General features: G+C 41.5%; 1 protein-coding gene across 6 annotated transcripts in view; it reads left to right on the top strand.

Moving 5' to 3' along the window:
- LOC147336975 (protein NLRC3-like) overlaps nucleotides 1–15,143 on the top strand; it is a 465,583-nt gene extending 450,440 nt beyond the window's left edge. For 3 of the 6 annotated variants that reach the window (XM_086287150.1, XM_086287154.1, XM_086287153.1), the window contains 4 exons: nucleotides 1,674–1,847; nucleotides 7,181–7,354; nucleotides 14,021–14,067; nucleotides 14,216–15,143. In XM_086287150.1, coding sequence (XP_086143276.1) covers nucleotides 1,674–1,847; nucleotides 7,181–7,354; nucleotides 14,021–14,067; nucleotides 14,216–14,754 — 934 coding nt within the window. In that variant the 3' untranslated portion in view covers nucleotides 14,755–15,143. Of the gene's footprint in view, nucleotides 1–936; nucleotides 1,111–1,323; nucleotides 1,498–1,673; nucleotides 1,848–7,180; nucleotides 7,355–14,020; nucleotides 14,068–14,215 lie in introns of all 6 variants that reach the window. The other 3 variants (XM_086287152.1, XM_086287151.1, XM_086287155.1) reach the window with 2 other exon arrangements.
- Nucleotides 15,144–18,390: the final 3,247 nt, after the last annotated feature.

Below are 18,390 nucleotides of genomic sequence, written 5' to 3'. Positions count from 1 at the left end.
TTTATTATCCTCAGCTTGTTCATATGTCTCCAACTCCAGGAGTTTGGTTGTTTTATTCTAAAGCACAAACTTCACCTGCCAGACTTCACCTACATCTTTTTCTGATGTTCATAATTTAAGTTCAAGTTTGTATCTCACTTTCAGTGCACACCCTCCCTTTTTAAATATAAATCTCTGCTGTGCTGTCATGTTTTCATCCTGTATGGAGGGAGAAACTCGGTCTTCATTACTGAAATTGCCTCTAAGGTCGTGTTTCTTGTCAGTAACCATATGTAACTGTAAGGCTTCCATAACCAGTGTTATCACAGAATTACAGTGGGTTCACTCTGGGTCCTCTACAGTTTCTTCCCACTGTCCACAGACATGCAGTTAGGTTACCTGGTGATCTAAACTTCATGCAGGTGTGAGTGAGAGTGGTTGTCTGTCCCTCTGTGGGCTTAGTGGAAGAGACTGGATGGATCTCTGCTTTGTCTTTGATATATGCTGACAGCAAACATTCTCCATGAAGTCTGCATTTCAGCTCATCTCCTTTATACACACCTTTAACAGGAAGAGTTTTATACAGCTAGTGTTTAAAATCAAGTGTTATTCACAATACACAGGTAATGAGCATGATTATTGAATTACTAAAATTTTCTAAAATAATTGTTTTAGTTAATATTGTATGACAGTGTACACAGAATTATTAGCTCAGTAGGCAGAGTGGTCGCCCCATGATCATAAGGTCAGGGGTCAAATCCACCGAATAGCTACCTTGTGGTATCCCTGAGCAAGGTACCATCAAGGTACCAATCATGTGCACTGGACTGGTAGCACTCATAGTCTCATAGGTTTAAATAAATTTTAAAAAAAAAGGGTTCAACATATAAACAAATTTAATTTGATCACATATATTCTTTGTTTTTTTTTGTTGTGGTTTTTTCCTTTCTCTCTCAGACTGAGCAGCTGTAACGTCTCAGAGAAAGGCTGTAAAAATTTGCTGTCAGTGGTCAGCTCCCAGTCCTGTAGTCTGAGAGAGCTGGACCTGAGTACCGACAGCCTGAAGGCTTCAGCAGTAAAGCTTCTGTCTGCTGCAGTGGAGAGTCCACATGCCAAACTGAATGTTCTGAGGTCAGATCAATTTGTATTATGTTTAGTTCTGTTTGTTTATGTGTTTGATGTTTGTTTTTGTTTATGTCTTTATCCAGTTATCCTTGTTTCATAGCATTTTTATTCATTTCAAAGTTAAACAGAAGTTTTACTAACCTGCTCAGCACAAGACAATAAGCTATTGCACCCTGATTACACTTTAACAACAATCTTTATTCATGTTTTTATCTTCAGACTTAACATCTGTGAACTCTCAGAGGAAAACTGTGAAGCTCTGTCCTCAGTTCTCAGCTCGCAGTCCTCTAGTCTGACAGAGCTGGACCTGAGTATCAGAAAGCTACAGGATTCAGGAGTGACGCTTCTGTCTGCTGGACTACAACGTTTAAACTGTAAACTGAATACTCTGAGGTCAGATCAGAAAACATTTAGTTTTTAGAATTATTAATTAAAGTTCATCCATATGATGTTGTATCTTAGTATGTTTATGTTTCCTTTAAAAATAGAAAGTCAACATTTAATGTTGTGAAATGTATTAACAAACTCTACATGAGTACTTGTTTTATAGATTGTCTTTTATTTTTCAGACTGAGTGGCTGTAACCTGTCAGAGAGAAGCTGTGAAGCTCTGTCCTCAGTCCTCAGCTCCCAGTCCTCCAGTCTGAGAGAGCTGGACCTGAGTAACTCTGACCTGCAGGATTCAGGAGTGAAGCTTCTGTCCGCTGGACTAAAGAGTTCACAGTGTGCAGTGGAAACTCTCAGGTCAGGATTCAAACTTTTCCACAGATGATCATTTGAAATGTGAATTATATTATTGTATAAACAGGTAACTTTTACAGCTGTCAAGTGAACTTTTATTCACATTTGAGTGGATAATTGGACTCTGAATTACTAAAAGTTGTTATAGTCATGTCTTTGTTTATTTAAAAAAATACTTCACGTACTGCCTAATTTAAAGATTTAGGCTCCTTTGGGCCCATAATATATATATTTGATTTCTTTGTGAATGAAATTAGGAGGATATTGGCGACTGCTGATTGGCTCGCTGTTTGTTTTTTATTCACAGTACTTAATTTTAAAGGCTGATTTCTCAAAATGAGATGTTTATCTTTTCTTCTACAACACGTGGAGCCACCAAATCTTCTTGCTTGATTTATTCATTACAGTTTGATTTAAAGAATATTAGACTCGTAACATAATAAATATATTTATTTCACTTCTTCTTGAGAGAAAGAAAGGGATGACTGGGTGAGCTCCAGTGGTTCATCCCAGCAGAGAGAGCGGCACACTGGGCTGCAAATGATCACAGTAGTAATGGCCATAGTTTGATAAAACAGGCAGTCTTACCCTGTAGAAAATACAGGGTTCTGGTGCCGATGTGGGGGAGGGGAGTCGCCCGGTACTAACTACATACTACTAACTACCTCATCCAGATGTCTTCCCTACTAAACCTGATAAGAAGTAACTGCAGTAGCCTTATAGGTCAAATCAGTTTCACCTGTTAAAGTTAGCTCCACTATTAATTAGGGGTGGGGGAAAAAATCGATACTGTGTAGTATCGTGATATTTTGTTTGCTAATAATGTATCGATACAGGGACAGCAGAAATCGATATTTTGTTACAAACAATTTTTTCTCTGAAGTCAACATGCTCTGGAGTCAGAGCATGTTGACTTCAGAGCATGTTGATCCTTTTTCTGAGCAACAATCCTGACATTCCTTCACTGTCCAAATGTGTTTAACTTTTTTTTTGGCAGCAATAAACATGACAGTTTACTCATTTTAATTTAAGACATGTTTAATTTTAATTAAGTTTGAAACTTTTTTATTTAATGTAAAATTATATATTTTTTTAAATTTACTTTCAAATTCTTCAGTTGCTGAAGGGGCTGCATAGTTTTCATAAATTGCATAGTTCAGAATAGCTATAATTGTACCAGATGGTTGCATTCAGTTAAGTTGGACTAGACTGTAATACAAACCGTTCAGTTTGTCAACAATAAAACTGACTGAAATGAGAGAAAGACTGAGTGTGAGACTTTGATATTAGATAAAATGAATATTGATAAAGTTTACCTTTATGTGCAGAATTTAAATATCGCAAAATATTTTTAAAAATCGCAATAATATCGTATCGTGCGTTAAGTATTGTGATAATATCGTATCGCGAGTTGTATGGTGATTCCCACCTCTACTATTAATGGTGTCACTTGTTATTTCTGGGATGAGTTTAGTAGCCTGAACAGCTGCTTAAAGGAAAGTAATTAAATAATAAAAATAACCTAAGTCCGGGGGAACCTGCAAGAGCTGTTTGCACAAAGAATAATGCTCAGACTTTGAGGTTTTATCGTTTTACACAAGGTTTAAAAATGAATGTCCACAATTGAATTGCAGAAATTGTTATTGAGCTAATACTGATGTAGTTGTTATCTTTGGTAAGGAGAGGTTGGAGGAAGGATGAGCACAGTCAGGCCTAAAGATGCTCTTAATAATAATAATGGATTGCATTTATATAGCGCTTTTCGAGACCCTCAAAGACCCTTTACAATCCCACTACAGGGAGTGCAGAATTATTAGGCAAGTTGTATTTTTGAGGAATAATTTTATTATTGAACAACAACCATGTTCTCAATGAACCCAAAAAACTCATTAATATCAAAGCTGAATGTTTTTGGAAGTAGTTTTTAGTTTGTTTTTAGTTTGAGCTATTTTAGGGGGATATCTGTGTGTGCAGGTGACTATTACTGTGCAGAATTATTAGGCAACTTAACAAAAAACAAATATATACTCGTTTCAATTATTTATTTTTACCAGTGACACCAATATAACATCTCCACATTCACAAATATACATTTCTGACATTCAAAAACAAAAACAAATCAGCGACCAATATAGCCACCTTTCTTTGCAAGGACACTCAAAAGCCTGCCATCCATGGATTCTGTCAGTGTTTTGATCTGTTCACCATCAACATTGCGTGCAGCAGCAACCACAGCCTCCCAGACACTGTTCAGAGAGGTGTACTGTTTTCCCTCCTTGTAAATCTCACATGTGATGATGGACCACAGGTTCTCAATGGGGTTCAGATCAGGTGAACAAGGAGGCCATGTCATTAGTTTTTCTTCTTTTATACCCTTTCTTGCCAGCCACGCTGTGGAGTACTTGGACGCGTGTGATGGAGCATTGTCCTGCATGAAAATCATGTTTTTCTTGAAGGATGCAGACTTCTTCCTGTACCACTGCTTGAAGAAGGTGTCTTCCAGAAACTGGCAGTAGGACTGGGAGTTGAGCTTGACTCCATCCTCAACCCGAAAAGGCCCCACAAGCTCATCTTTGATGATACCAGCCCAAACCAGTACTCCACCTCCACCTTGCTGGCGTCTGAGTGGGACTGGAGCTCTCTGCCCTTTACCAATCCAGCCACGGGCCCATCCATCTGGCCCATCAAGACTCACTCTCATTTCATCAGTCCATAAAACCTTAGAAAAACCAGTCTTGAGATATTTCTTGGCCCAGTCTTGACGTTTCAGCTTGTGTGTCTTGTTCAGTGGTGGTCGTCTTTCAGCCTTTCTTACCTTGGCCATGTCTCTGAGTATTGCACACCTTGTGCTCTTGGGCACTCCAGTGATGTTGCAGCTCTGAAATATGGCCAAACTGGTGGCAAGTGGCATCTTGGCAGCTGCACGCTTGACTTTTCTCAGTTCATGGGCAGTTATTTTGCGCCTTGGTTTTTCCACACGCTTCTTGAGACCCTGTTGACTATTTTGAATGAAACGCTTGATTGTTCAAAGATCACGCTTCAGAAGCTTTGCAATTTTGAGACTGCTGCATCCCTCTGCAAGATATCTCACTATTTTTGACTTTTCTGAGCCTGTCAAGTCCTTCTTTTGACCCATTTTGCCAAAGGAAAGGACGTTACCTAATAATTATGCACACCTGATATAGGGTGTTGATGTCATTAGACCACACCCCTTCTCATTACAGAGATGCACATCACCTAATATGCTTAATTGGTAGTAGGCTTTCGAGCCTATACAGCTTGGAGTAAGACAACATGCATGAAGAGGATGATGTGGACAAAATACTCATTTGCCTAATAATTCTGCACTCCCTGTATTCATTCACTCTCACATTCACACACTGGTGGAGGTAAGCTACAGTTGTAGTGGTAGGTTAGGTTTTGCCCAAGGACAAAATGACCAAGACAGAGAGAGCTGGCTCATCAGACAGACAAGCTCATCTTGTAACCTACTGGTTCGCTGGTCAGCACACCAGCTGACTAGCGAACCGGCTAACTAGCACACTGGCTAACTAGCACACCAGCTAACTAGCACACCGGCTAAATAGCAAATCAGCTAACTAGCAGACCAGCTAACGGCAGCCACAAGCTGAAGGACGATTAAATGTAGTGGAGATATCAGAGATGACACTGGTGTGTCCGATTCACTCTTTAGCACTCTGGTCACTCCGGTGTGTCAGCCAGAACACCACTGAAGGCCAAATGATCCCAGCATGTGGAATAAAGAGCTTAAGGTTTGGTTTGAGACACTTTATTCTTTCACTGATTGATTCTTGCGGCTGTGATCATGTGTGTGGTTTCTTACAAAAAGGAAGTACACAATACAAATACATGACAAATAAGATGAATAGATAAGTTACATATCCAGTTATATGTACGTACATCAGTATAGCTAATATAGCCATATATAAGGACAAAGATCACAGTACTATAATGCAGTAATGTTAAACACAAAGGTGTATATCTACATAAATCTGTCCTATCAGTGATCAGGGTACTGTAGTATACTTCCACTACATAAACTATAGAAACTAAACGACATTAGTGTGACTTTAAGTTACCATCAGTACAGACGAACTGATGGTAGTTGTACAAAATAAAGGCATTGCAATTATTGTGAAGGGCTTCCGGTTAAACTAAGATCAGCTGATTACCTCATAACAAATTGTTTGCTATAGAACGCAGCTCCCACTCTTCATTAATATCATGTACTGTAACTCCCAAGTAACCATGGTTACCCAGCCACGCCCAGTAGTCTCCAGAGAGACCAACAGCTGGTGCACGTTGTAACGCCGTGGCTTTCGTAGTCTCTCCTTTTTCTACAGCTCATGTGTTCTTCTTGTGATGGTGCGTCTTGAGGGAGGCTCATACATGCCGTCATTTGTTGATCCTAAGAACGTTCCTCAGACCGACTTCTTCAACAACACTAATCGGCCTGCAGTTTGTAGCTACTCACTTCACTGTGGTGTTTGTTAGCTTGTCTTTCTTTGGTTTTATCCTGACTCCTCCCACAAGCTGATCCTACGTAGTCTGCCCAAGCCTCCCACCTCTGTTTGTTTGGGTGGTTTGTTTGCTGCCATCAACAGCGTGTAATGCATTTAAGTGATACTTCAGACATGAAGTACTGCGACAATAAAAAACTCAACTTTGCTTAAAAATAACTTTAGTTGTATCAACACTGCCCTCTGGAATAATTAGACTTTGGTGACAAACTGATGTGATCTCCATGTTTCCTTTGTTGGACTGTGGGCGAGTGTCAGAACTGGATGTACTGAGTAACATGTGGAGTTTAAATATGTGTCAGTTCCAGTTTTAGAGCTCTAAAGTGCAGCTATCATGTTAGGAATATGTTAGGAATAGACAGGAACACTGAGCACACTGAGGTCAAATCTTTATTTATCCAGTTCATCTGTAGGCCGAGCTCAGTCCATCCATTTAGTGAAATGATGTTTAAAGGTCTCCTTGTTCTGTGAGCGTGCACAGATCCTGAAGCAGAAAGCCTGGGTTAACAGAGAAATGATCATCGCTGTGATGATGCTCATCATCTCTGACTGGGATTTGAGGTTTTGTCAAAGCAGGAAACACAAAGAAAGCCTGGCTATGTTGGACTGGGTGTGGAAGCAGCTCCCAGTTTGAGTTCAGGAGACAGACACCCTCTCTACTTTGACGATCAGCTTCAAACTTTCCTTTTTGATAAAACTTATAGTTAGAGCTGGATCAGGTGACCCTGAACCATCACTTAGTTATGCTGCTATAGAGATGGATAACAGATGGATTGTTGTTTTGTGTGTCTGCAGTCTGTCAGGCTGTCTGATCACAGAGGAAGGCTGTACTTCTCTGGCCTCAGCTCTGACCTCCAACCCCTCCCATCTGAGAGAGCTGGACCTGAGCTACAATCATCCAGGTCTCTCAGGAATGAAGCTTCTGTCGGCTGGGCTGAAGGATCCAGGCTGGAGACTGGACACTCTCAGGTATGGAGAGAATGTCTGATATAGGAGGAAGAGCTGGAATCATTTCCTGTGTCTTTCACTCACTTCCTGTTTGTTTCCTGCAGATGAGACATGAACAATCACACATGCAGGAATATTTTCAGGGACAGACACACTAGTCTAGCTGGATAGTACATGGATATTTATGTAGGGGGTCTTCAAGGAGTCTGTTTGCAGGAACATTAATGATAACTGATAAGTCATGTTGAGAGTTTCATTAAAAGTAGACTTACAGTTAGGTAATATTTGGACAGAGACAACATTTTGTAACTTTAGATACAAGTATCAGCCATGTGTGTGTTTCCCATGCTGTATGTCCACAGTCACAGTGACAGTCAGTGACACTGACAGAAGGATGAAACAAGGCTGTGAATCATTTCAGTCTGTGTGTGTGACAAAGAGGCAGACAGGAGCAGCTAACATTTGGAAATGGAAGCTTACTGGAAACACTACATTCACGGCTGAATTCACAATAGATTTGTTCTCAAGTGCACATTTAGCAGCTAATGCTAATACTGTTTTCCCTTTGCTTTCTACAGCAGCTATTGCTAAGTAGGCCACTTTGCTCCGCTAAGGATTTGTGTGACCATGATGGAGACTCTGATAAGCTAATGCTGCTAAGCTAATGCTGTTTATGGGCCCTGTTAGAATCAATATTTCATTCTCATTCTGTTGTTTGAGAACAATATTAACGTTTCACATCATTATAACACAAGAGAAAAGGGTATTGGCATTAGCTACTAGTGCTTATTCACCTCAAATTACCTTTAGCTGCTAATGGCAGCCTACTTAGCATTAACTCCTCACTAATATAATGCTAATTTACATCAAATTAGCATTAACTGCTCATATTGTTATAAGGAAAGAGAAAACGGTATTAGCATTTGCTGCTAATAATTATTCACCCCTAATTAGAATAAGCCGCTAAAAGCAGCCAACTTAGCATTAATTCCTCACTTTGTTGTTACCCAACGGAAAAGAGTATTAGTATTAGCTACTATCATTTTTAATAAGTAAGAGAAAACAGTATTAGCAGTAGCGCATAATGCTAATTCACGTCAACGTAGTATTAGTTAATAATGGCAGCCTACTTAGCATTAACTGCTCACTAATATAATGCTAATTCGCATCAAATTAGCATTAGCTGCTCAAGTTGTTATAAGGAAAAAGAGAAAACGGTATTAGTATTAGCTGCTAATAATTATTCACCCCTAATTAGAGTTAGCCCCTAATGGCAGTCTACTTAGCATTAACTCCTGACATTGTTATAATGCAGGGGAAAAGAGTTACCATTATCGGATAATGCTAATTCTCATCAAATTAGCATTAGTTAATAACGGTAGACTTCATATCATTAGCTGCTGTCATTCTTACAAAGCAAACAGTATGAGCATTAGCTGTTAATCCTTTTTCATCTAAAATTAGAATTAGCCACTAATGGCATCCTATTTAGCATTAACTCTTTACATCGCAAGGGAAAAATTAGAATTCAATAAAAAAAAAAAGTGTTCACATTAGCTACTTGTATTGTTAAAAAGTAAGAAAAAACATTGTTAGCATAAGGGGATAATGCTAATTCACCTCAAATTAGTATTAGCTAATAACGGCAACCTACATAGCATTAGCTGGTCACATTGTTATAAAGCAAGAAAATATGGTATTAGCATTATCTGCCAATTCCTATTCACCTAAAATTAGCATTACCTGCTAATGGCAGTCTACTTAGCATTAACTCCTCACTAATGTGATGCTAATTCACATTAAATTAGCTTTAGCATTAGCTGCTAGCATCAGCCTACCTAGCACTAGCTGCTCACATTGTTAAAAGGGAAGAGAATACGATATTAGCATTAGCTGGTAATATTTATTCACCCCTAATTAGAATTAGCCACTAATGGCAGCATACTTAGCGTTAACTCCTCACATCGTTGTAATGCAAATGAGGCTAACTTGCATTAAATTAGACTGCTGTTATTAGCTAATGCTATTTAGCAGTAGCTGCTCACATTGTTATAAAGTTAAGGGAAATAGTGTTAGCATTAGCTACTCACATTGTTAAAAAAAGTAAGTGTTAGCATTAGTGCATAATGCTAATTCATGTCAAATTAGCATTAGTTAATAACGGCAGCCTATTTAGCATTAGCAGATAATGTTGACCTTGGCCCACTGGAAAAGTTAAGAACTAAAGATTTAGGAGTGTTTCTCGATAGCTCTTTCTCATTTGAGAAACAAATGAATTCTGTTATTAAAACCAGCTGTAAGGTTTATATTGTTGATTGTCATTTATGCTTAGAAATATTTACTCATATATGCTTAGAGTTGTATAATCGATTGCATGATGATAGAGGTTCGATCCTGAGTAGTCTGTAAAGACTCTGTGTGCCTTCCAGAGTGCTCTGGCATGCACACACCACTTGGGGCCATGAGAGAGGTCGTACCCTCTCTTACTGATTTATGGTGTAGGACAGGGGTCTCAAACTCAATTTAGCTGGGGGCCGCTGCAGGCAGAGTCTGGGTGAGGCTGGGCCGCATTAGGTTTTCCACAAGAAAGGCATGGTTAAAAAATTCCAATCTTCTCAAATCTCTTTATTTTTATTTTTTAACACAAAATATGAAAAATGAATAAACAAATTAAGAATTAATAAGAAAATGAATCAATCTGTAATACATAAATAAAACAATAATAAGATATTTTTAGTCAGTGAACTTGTGTGTTTCTTTCAGTCTTCTACATCTGCTGTGTTTAGATTGAAATGTCTGTATTAACAGTTCTATAACCTTCTTCTGAACATGAATGGAACACTGTAGAAAATGAACTGTTCTTCTGAACATGGCTTCTCTTGCCTACTCCTTGCTACTAGAGACCTGGCAGCGTTTCCTCTCGCATAGCCGAGCCAGATTTGGCCTGAGGGAGGAAGCAGTTGCGACCCTCAGTATGTCTTGAAGATGATCATCCGTAAGTCTGGACCTGTACTTGGACTTATTGAAGTTCAAAGTGGAGAAGAGCTTTTGGCACAAGTATGTGCTACCAAAAAGGCACATGGTCCGCTTGAACATTCGGGAAAGCCGAGGGAAACTAGGGCTCAATTCTCTCAAAAATTGTCCAAGCTTGTCTGCTTTTCCACTCACCTCCCTGAACTTTGCTTTGAGTTCAGAGTTGCACTGCAGCTCAATGAGCTCCATTTGAAGCACAGAAGGGGCATCTTGCACATCAAAGGAGAAGGGGTCCGCAAAAATGTGAAAGGTGGCTCTGTGTGTCTTGAAGTCAGCAAATCTGTGATCAAATTCCTCCTGTAGCCTCAAAATGACATCAACATACTCGTCAGCACTGAATGGTGTGCCTGCATCCACGAGTGCCTTGCATGCTGGGAAATGGCAAAGGTTTGTCTGAGAGAGCTGAGCTTTCCAGAGCGCCAGTTTTGTGGAGAATGCTCTCACGTTGTCATAGGCAGCACTGACAAGTTGCCCCTGGCCTTGTAACGTCTTGTTCAGTACATTAAGCTCATGTGTCATATCAACAAGAAAAGCTGAGTCCATGAGCCATTTGGGATCAGTTAGCACAGGAACACTAACTCCATCCTTCTCCATGAAGGCTTCACTTCTGCTCTCAACTCAAAAAGTCTCTTTAATACATTTCCCCTGCTGAGCCAACGTACCTCAGTGAAGTCGAGCACATCCCCATATTCTGACTCCATTTCCTCTAAAAAAGCTCAGAACCTTCGGTGCTTTAAGCCCCTGGATCTGATTTGGTTGATGCATTTCACAACAATAGACATCACATTGTCAAACTTCAGGCATTTGCTGCAAAGGACCTGCTGATGGATGATGCAGTGCAGAGCAATGGCCTCCTCCACGCCTTCCTCTTCCAGTTTGTTTTGTGCCACCAGTCCATGTTTCCTCCCTGTCATTGATGGCGCTCCATCTGTTGTTATTCCAACAAACCTCTTCCATGGCAAACCAACATTCTCAATGGCATCACACAGCTTGTAAATATCTGCTGAGCGGTGGTCTGGCCATGCATTGGAATTACTGTGAGCAGCTCCTCCATCACTTCAAAACTGTCATCAACACCACGGACATACATTGGGAGCTGGGCAGTGTCGGTGATGTCTGTGGTCTCATCAAGAGCGACTGAGTATACACTGAAACATTTGGCTTTCTCACACAGTTGGTCATAAATGTCACTTGACAGGTCAGAAATGCGATCTGCTGCGGTGTTGGCAGAAAGGCTGATGTTGCTAAACTGACCTTTCTTTCCCGGACAGACTATATTTGCAGCCTGCAATATGCACTTTTAGACAAATGCACCTTCTGTGAATGGCTTCCCTGCTTTAGCAATCATCTCACTAACCACGTGGCTCCGACTGCTGCATTATTCTCTTTGGTTGCTTTCTTGGAGAAATCTTGCTGCCTCAGTAGATCTGTTTTAAGACTGGCAACCCGGTTCGCTCTCTCGTCTCCCTGGTATTTTGCATCCAGCTCAGCATGTCTAGTTGTGTAATGACGTTTCAAATTGTATTCCTTGTGCAGCGCAACTTTCTCTGTGCAAATAAGACAGGTCGGGGTGCCCCTGTGCTCAACAAAGAAATATTGCATTTCCCACTTTTCCTGAAATTGTCGGTGCTCATCACCAACCTTTCTCTTCACCGCAGGCTTTGAAAAAGACATGTTTGGGGCTATGTGACATTTATAATTCTACTTGGTGTCACTGTCGCATTGAAGTTTCAATCAAGCGTTTAGCCGACGGACGGGGAACGTCTCAACGCGTAGAGAACGTCATTTCTGCTTCTTTTTCTTGCAACCGTAGCACGGCGATCGGCAGATAAAAAGCCGGTAGCAGTCTCCTTTGTTTTTACGCTCGATGTTCATGTCTTTCATGACGACACGAACACCGTGGCGTTTGCAGATGGTAGAAAGTGCAGGGATAGCGAGCGCAAAAAAGGCGACTGCTCACGGCGCCGGGCTGTTGTTACAGGAGAAAGAAGCGGAAATGACACCGTGACATATAACAAATAACATCAGCTGTTTCTGATGTTAGTTGTTTTGACTGCTTTTACATTATATTGAAATATATGTAATGTTCATGTTTGCTGCAATGCAAACGCAGTGATGCAAATAAAAACATCGAGCCACAAATTACGGTGCGACCCTATAATTAGTCCGGGTTACCGGGGACTGTTGTTGCCGATGAACAGGTGTCGCTATGTGACTGCAGACTAAATTGGGCTGCATTGAGTTCATGACTTTTCTTTTATCCCGCCGCCTACGCATCACTGTGAGAGTTAATATGAGATCTCTCTCTGTGGAAAAATAACTTTAAATCCCACTGACGTGTGTATAAATCTATATACGTATAATGTCCCGCTGGGCAGCAACTTAAAAAAACAACTTTTTTTGAAGTGTTGTGAACGCAGCGCGCTGGGGCGAATGTCGGCGTTTGCCCAATAGAAAGGAGGAAGCCAGCCAGGCACAGGAAAGAAAGAAACACTCCAGGGCAACGCTGCTGGAACTTTGACTCATTGAGAAATGTTTCCCTGCTTGCATCAAGCCCGGCTGGTGTCCCCTGAGATCCATATCCCACCCTGATTGGTGGGTTAATTCAGCTCCGCCCACAACACTGTAAAGTGTCATACATTATCAAACTAACATTACATTTTCATATTAAGGTGGGGCCAAAAACTATCGTCCGGCAGGCCGCAATTGGCCCGCGGGCCGCGAGTTTGAGACCCCTGGTGTAGGAGGACACCTACTCTGTGTCTGGTTAAGTATAAGAGCCCTTTGTTAGGGGGACCGCTGGACTCTTAGCACCAGCTTTGGGGTCACAGGGTCACATCTGGAACACACACACACGCGCACACACACACACACACACACACACACACACACACACACACACACACACACACACACACACACTATGCACAGACTGGTACTCTTTGTTCATACCTGTGTAAGACGTCATAATGAACTTGTGCATATTCATGTAAGCTCAATAAAGAGCAGTGTTACGAGGGAGCAGACGAGAGCGACTGAGGTCAAGTGAAGGAACGGCGCTGTCACAGTTCTCTCCCTCATCAATTGTCTGGTTCCAGCGGTGGGTCTGTGCTAGACGACCCATCACCAGCTTTTTCCACTGGTTACCAGTACGTGGTAGAATCCACTTCCAGATCTGGTTGTCTTTAAATCTGTGAATGGATTGGCTCCATCTTATCTCTCTTTAACAAAAGAATCCAAGTGGAGCCCTCAGGTCTGCAGATAAGCAGCTTCTGACCAGAACTAGACGTAAAAACAGAGGTGAGCTTTATCGATGGCTGCAGCCAAACTCTGGAACAGTCGCCCTTCACATCAGGTCGTCACCAACACTGGACATTTTTAAAAGCCGGTTGGAAACACATTTGTACTCTGTAGCTTTCAATCCTGACCAGTCTTTATAGTCATTACTGTGTATGTTTCCTATTTTCTCTCTACTCTGTGCAGCACTTTGGCTCAAGCTGTTTTTAAATGTGCTGATAAATAAATGTAGATTTCTTTGAATAAAACAGTGGAGCCGAGCTTTGAGCTCAGTGTGTAACAGTGTGTGTGTGAGAGCCATGTAATGTCCATGTGTGCATGCTGACTGTGCTGCTCTGACCCCCCTCCTCCTTTCAGGGTGGAGCCTGCTGGAGTCCGATGGTTGAGACCAGGTCTGAGGAAGTGTAAGTGTGTTTTTAATGGGATTCATGAAAACAAAGCAGCACACATTCAACCATCTTCATCATGTCAGGAGTCATCATCAAAGTGTCAATCAATGAACAGATGATGGATCAATAACTGCAGCTGGATTGTGTTTGTTCTCTCCATCAGGTTCCTGTCAACTCACAATCGACACAAACACAGTGAACACAAAGCTCCAACTGTCTGACAACAACAGGAAGGTGACACGTGTGGAGGAGGTTCAGTCATATCCTGATCATCCAGACAGATTTGATGTTTATCAGCTGCTGTGTAGAAATGGTCTGACTGGTCGCTGTTACTGGGAGGTCGAGTGGAGAGGAAACGTTTATATATCAGTGAGTTACAGAAGCATCAGAAGGAAAGGAGACAGTGCTGACTGTTGGTTTGGAGGAAATGATCAGTCCTGGAGTCTGATCTGCTATAATGATGGTCCTCAGTCTGTCTGGCACAATAAGAGACAAACATCCATCTCCTCCTCCTCCTCCTCCTCCTCCTCTGTCTCTAACAGAGCAGCAGTGTATGTGGACTGTCCTGCTGGCACTCTGTCCTTCTACAGAGTCTCCTCTGACACTCTGATCCACCTCCACACCTTCAACACCACATTCACTCAAACTCTTTATCCTGGGTTTATGGTCTGGTCTCGTGGTGGCTCAGTGTCCCTGTGCTGAGTGGAGTGTAAAGAGTGTCTCCTGTTACAGAAACACTCTGACTGTTGAACAGATAGTTCAGTCTGTACATGTCTGTCTCTTTCACTCACAAACACGTTTTCAGATTCATGGATTCAATCAGTTGATGTTTGAAACTCTTCTAAATGATTCCTTGTAAACTTCTTCCTCTTCAGTCACAAACAAACAGGAAGTGATGTCACATGTTTTCCTGTCCACACAGCAGAATGAGTCTATTGCTGACAGTGATGTACAAACAGAGTGAGCATTTCTGAGGCCCAAAATAAACTGAGTAGTTCACTGAATGAACAATGGACTGTGAGCTCAGTTCCTTCATCATTAGTATGGATTATATATGTATATGTATTATATTAGTATCATATATATCAGGTGCTGCTGCTTTCAGTCATTGTGCAAATGTGCTGTTTGTAAGCTTGTAAAGCTGCAGTCAGCTGAGACTGAAGAAGTCACCTGATCAGTGAGCAAACGTTTCTGAAAACGTCCAGATGAACAGAATCAACCTTTTGGGATCAGCCAGCAATGCAGCATCATTGTTGTTCAGCTTCAGAGGTTTGCAGGAATGAACTGATGACCAGAAACAGCTGCAAAGTCCAAGAAAATACCAGCTGGAGTTCAGCTGCATTTGAAGAAGTCAAAGAAAAGTAAGGATGGCAAAGGGCGACGTTTTCTTCCAAAGAGCTGCAAACATGGTCGACGCCTCATTAGAAGAATCATCTGGACATTTGTGAGGAACTCTAACCAAGAAAGCAACGTCACACAGATCCAACAGACAGTTTCCATGACTGCAAGTGTTGAGTGGAAAAATGCTACATTGCATTATTGCATCCTCTCACCACAGGAGGTGCTGTTGGCACCACTGATTGCTGATCAGCTGTTCTCTGATGATCTGATTGATACTGTGAATAACGGGACTCACTGAACTCTGTGACACAGTGAAGATTACAGAGTTTAACTTCACCCTTTAAGACTGACCACAGAACCAAGTCCACCAGAGCTTTTGTTATATTTTTACATGCTGTGGAGCCATTTGTGGGAGCATTTCAAGTTGCTATACATCAATACAACTGTTATAGCCCTAATTTTAATAATATGTATGCATTAAGTCCATAGTAACTACATAAACTGCAAAAACAACCTCTGCTCATCCATCTCTGTGTGTATCAGGATACATTTGGTTCATAATACACAGAAAAATCAGAGTTATTACCTGTAATAAATGTGAAAGATTCCTGCAGTGATAACCAGGCAGGACTGAAACACATCCAAGCTGTCACCACGGTAACAGCACCGTCCATCCACAGGTGAGGGGAGGAGCAAAAAGAGGGACTTTGACCATTTTATACTAAAAACACTCAACTAATGTTTCTAATATGAAACAAATAAGCCCACATTAATGTGAGCGTTTATTAAATAATAATAATGATGATTTCCTCCTGATCTCATTTCCACAGCAGAGAAAACTGTGGTGTATATTGAGGTGGAGGGTGTGGTCTGTGGCTCAGGTGTAGAGTGAGGGTGGGGTGCACCACAGCAGCATGCTGGGACTGCTGAGGGTGGAGGAGGGAGTGATGATGACATCAGAGCTGCAGCACAGAGACCAGTGAACACACAGTCTGTTCATCTTTGCATAGATACAATATACAGCACAATATTGAATGACAGACACGCTGTGGGAGCTTCCACAGATACACTGACGTCAGCATCCAGAGTCCTCCTGCTGCTCCCCCCTCAGAGCCCCGTGATCAGCACCAACACATTCAGTTAGATGACAGAGTCCAGCTGCAGCTAGAATCAGCTCCCCTCTGTGAACAACAGCACAGCGTCAGTGTTTCACACTCAGTGAAAGGAGGAAACAGCAGAAGAACACCATGTGTGCTACGTTTCCCAGGACACACTACAAACTGCACAAATACAGAGCAGCACGTGGAAGGACCTGGAGCTGCATTTACAGAGCTGCAGACAGCGTGATGTCCTGTATGGACAGGTGGAAGGAACCAAGTCCTCAGCTGGAACACTCGTGTTTGTCCACAGACAGGAAACACAGCAGGAAACTTCCTCACAGAAGTGCAGCTCATGGATAACACACTTCCTGTCAGTCAGAATGAGGCTGCAGCCAAACACAGAAAGGTGTTTTTGTCCAGATGAGCCCAGAGAAGAAACACGAGTGTTCACAGACATCAGAAGCTCAGAGAGGTGAAACATGAGGTTGGAGTCCTCGTCAGCATCCAGAAGAGCTGCTGTGAAACCCTGAGTACTCATGACAGACTCTGATGGCACAAACACATCATGATTCAAACAGAAAGACAAACATGGAGCTCCTGATCCTCCTGCATGAGAACAAGCTGACATGAGCGCTGTGTCTGAGAGTGTCTCCCTGTCACAGTGACAATAACACAGCTGCTGCTCACAGTCATTAAACTGACCTGAGGTCAGCTGTGCTCCTTACATATGAACCATGTGACCTCACATCAGTGCTGTGGATGACTGTAGTCATAGAAGAGTAGAGCTGTAGCAGGTGGTGTGAGGAGGAGGTGGTGTATTCTAGTTAACGCAGTACTGAAACACTCCAGCAGAGGGCGCTGTTAAGTCCTTATTGTAACACAGTTACTGTGTGCAGTTAGACTTCATACATAATCTGCACTTATTTCCATCAGACATGCTGTCAGTAAATGATTGGTTTCTATTGATTCTACTTCCTGTTGACTCGTTTGATGACAGTGAAACAATCACAGCTGATTGTGTGATGATGTAAACTGTCACTGTTACATTCAGTGTGTGTGACATAATGTTAGTGCAGGCTGATAACAGCCTGGTTCTGTTAGAAACACATGAACGTGTCCATAGATCAGTGTGTGTTTAACATGAGAGCTTCAGCCCTGCTGATGTGTTAAATAAAGACATGCAGGAAAACTGATGAGACTCTGAAATAACTCTTTATATTTATAATGTAACTCTGCATCAAAAGAACAACAAAGGATCCCAGACAGGTTTCTGTGAACAAAGACCATTCTGATGTTTCTGTGTTTCTAACACTTTGACATTATTAGTAAACAGACTGCAGTGAGCAGCATTTATAAAGAGCTTCTATATAAAGATATGACAGCTGTTTGACAAGTTTATCACTCTGTGTTTGGACCTGATCAGTCCAGCTGTTTACTTGAAACATGTTCATTTACCTCTTCTGTTATATTCATGTTCTTGTCTCTGTTGAAAACACATTTTAATGTCCCTCAGATTTTTCTCCCAGATGAATAAATCTAAAAATGACACAAACTGACTGCAGCTACTTTTTGTCCTTTCTGTCAAAAACCTTCATGTGACTCATGAGAGACACGTTTCAGCTGTTTGTGACAGATCAGAGGCCAACAAGTCATTTATAACACTTTCCATCATTGTTTAAAGTTCTCAGTGTTTCTGTGTTGCTGCGTATAGGATCTCCCAGCATCATCACTGTGCTGTCCAATCATTGTGTGCGAGGTTACCCTTATAGTGCGATGTGTGTTTGCACAAAGAGAAGCATGTGTGTCAAATATAAATAAGCACAGAACAGAAACAGCTGCTCGTTTCTTCTGTTTAGAGTCAAGTTAGTGTTTTGTGTCTTTGTTTGAGGCCTGATGT

The sequence above is a fragment of the Aulonocara sp. 'chitande type north' Nkhata Bay genome, linkage group LG3 (assembly GCF_057382095.1).
Source record: "Aulonocara sp. 'chitande type north' Nkhata Bay isolate Kocher_YH1m ecotype deep benthic linkage group LG3, A_spYH_male_GT1.1, whole genome shotgun sequence".
Lineage (NCBI taxonomy): Eukaryota > Metazoa > Chordata > Actinopteri > Cichliformes > Cichlidae > Aulonocara > Aulonocara sp. 'chitande type north' Nkhata Bay.
The sequence above is the reverse complement of the archived record's forward strand: the minus strand, read 5'-3'. Positions and strand labels throughout refer to the sequence as shown.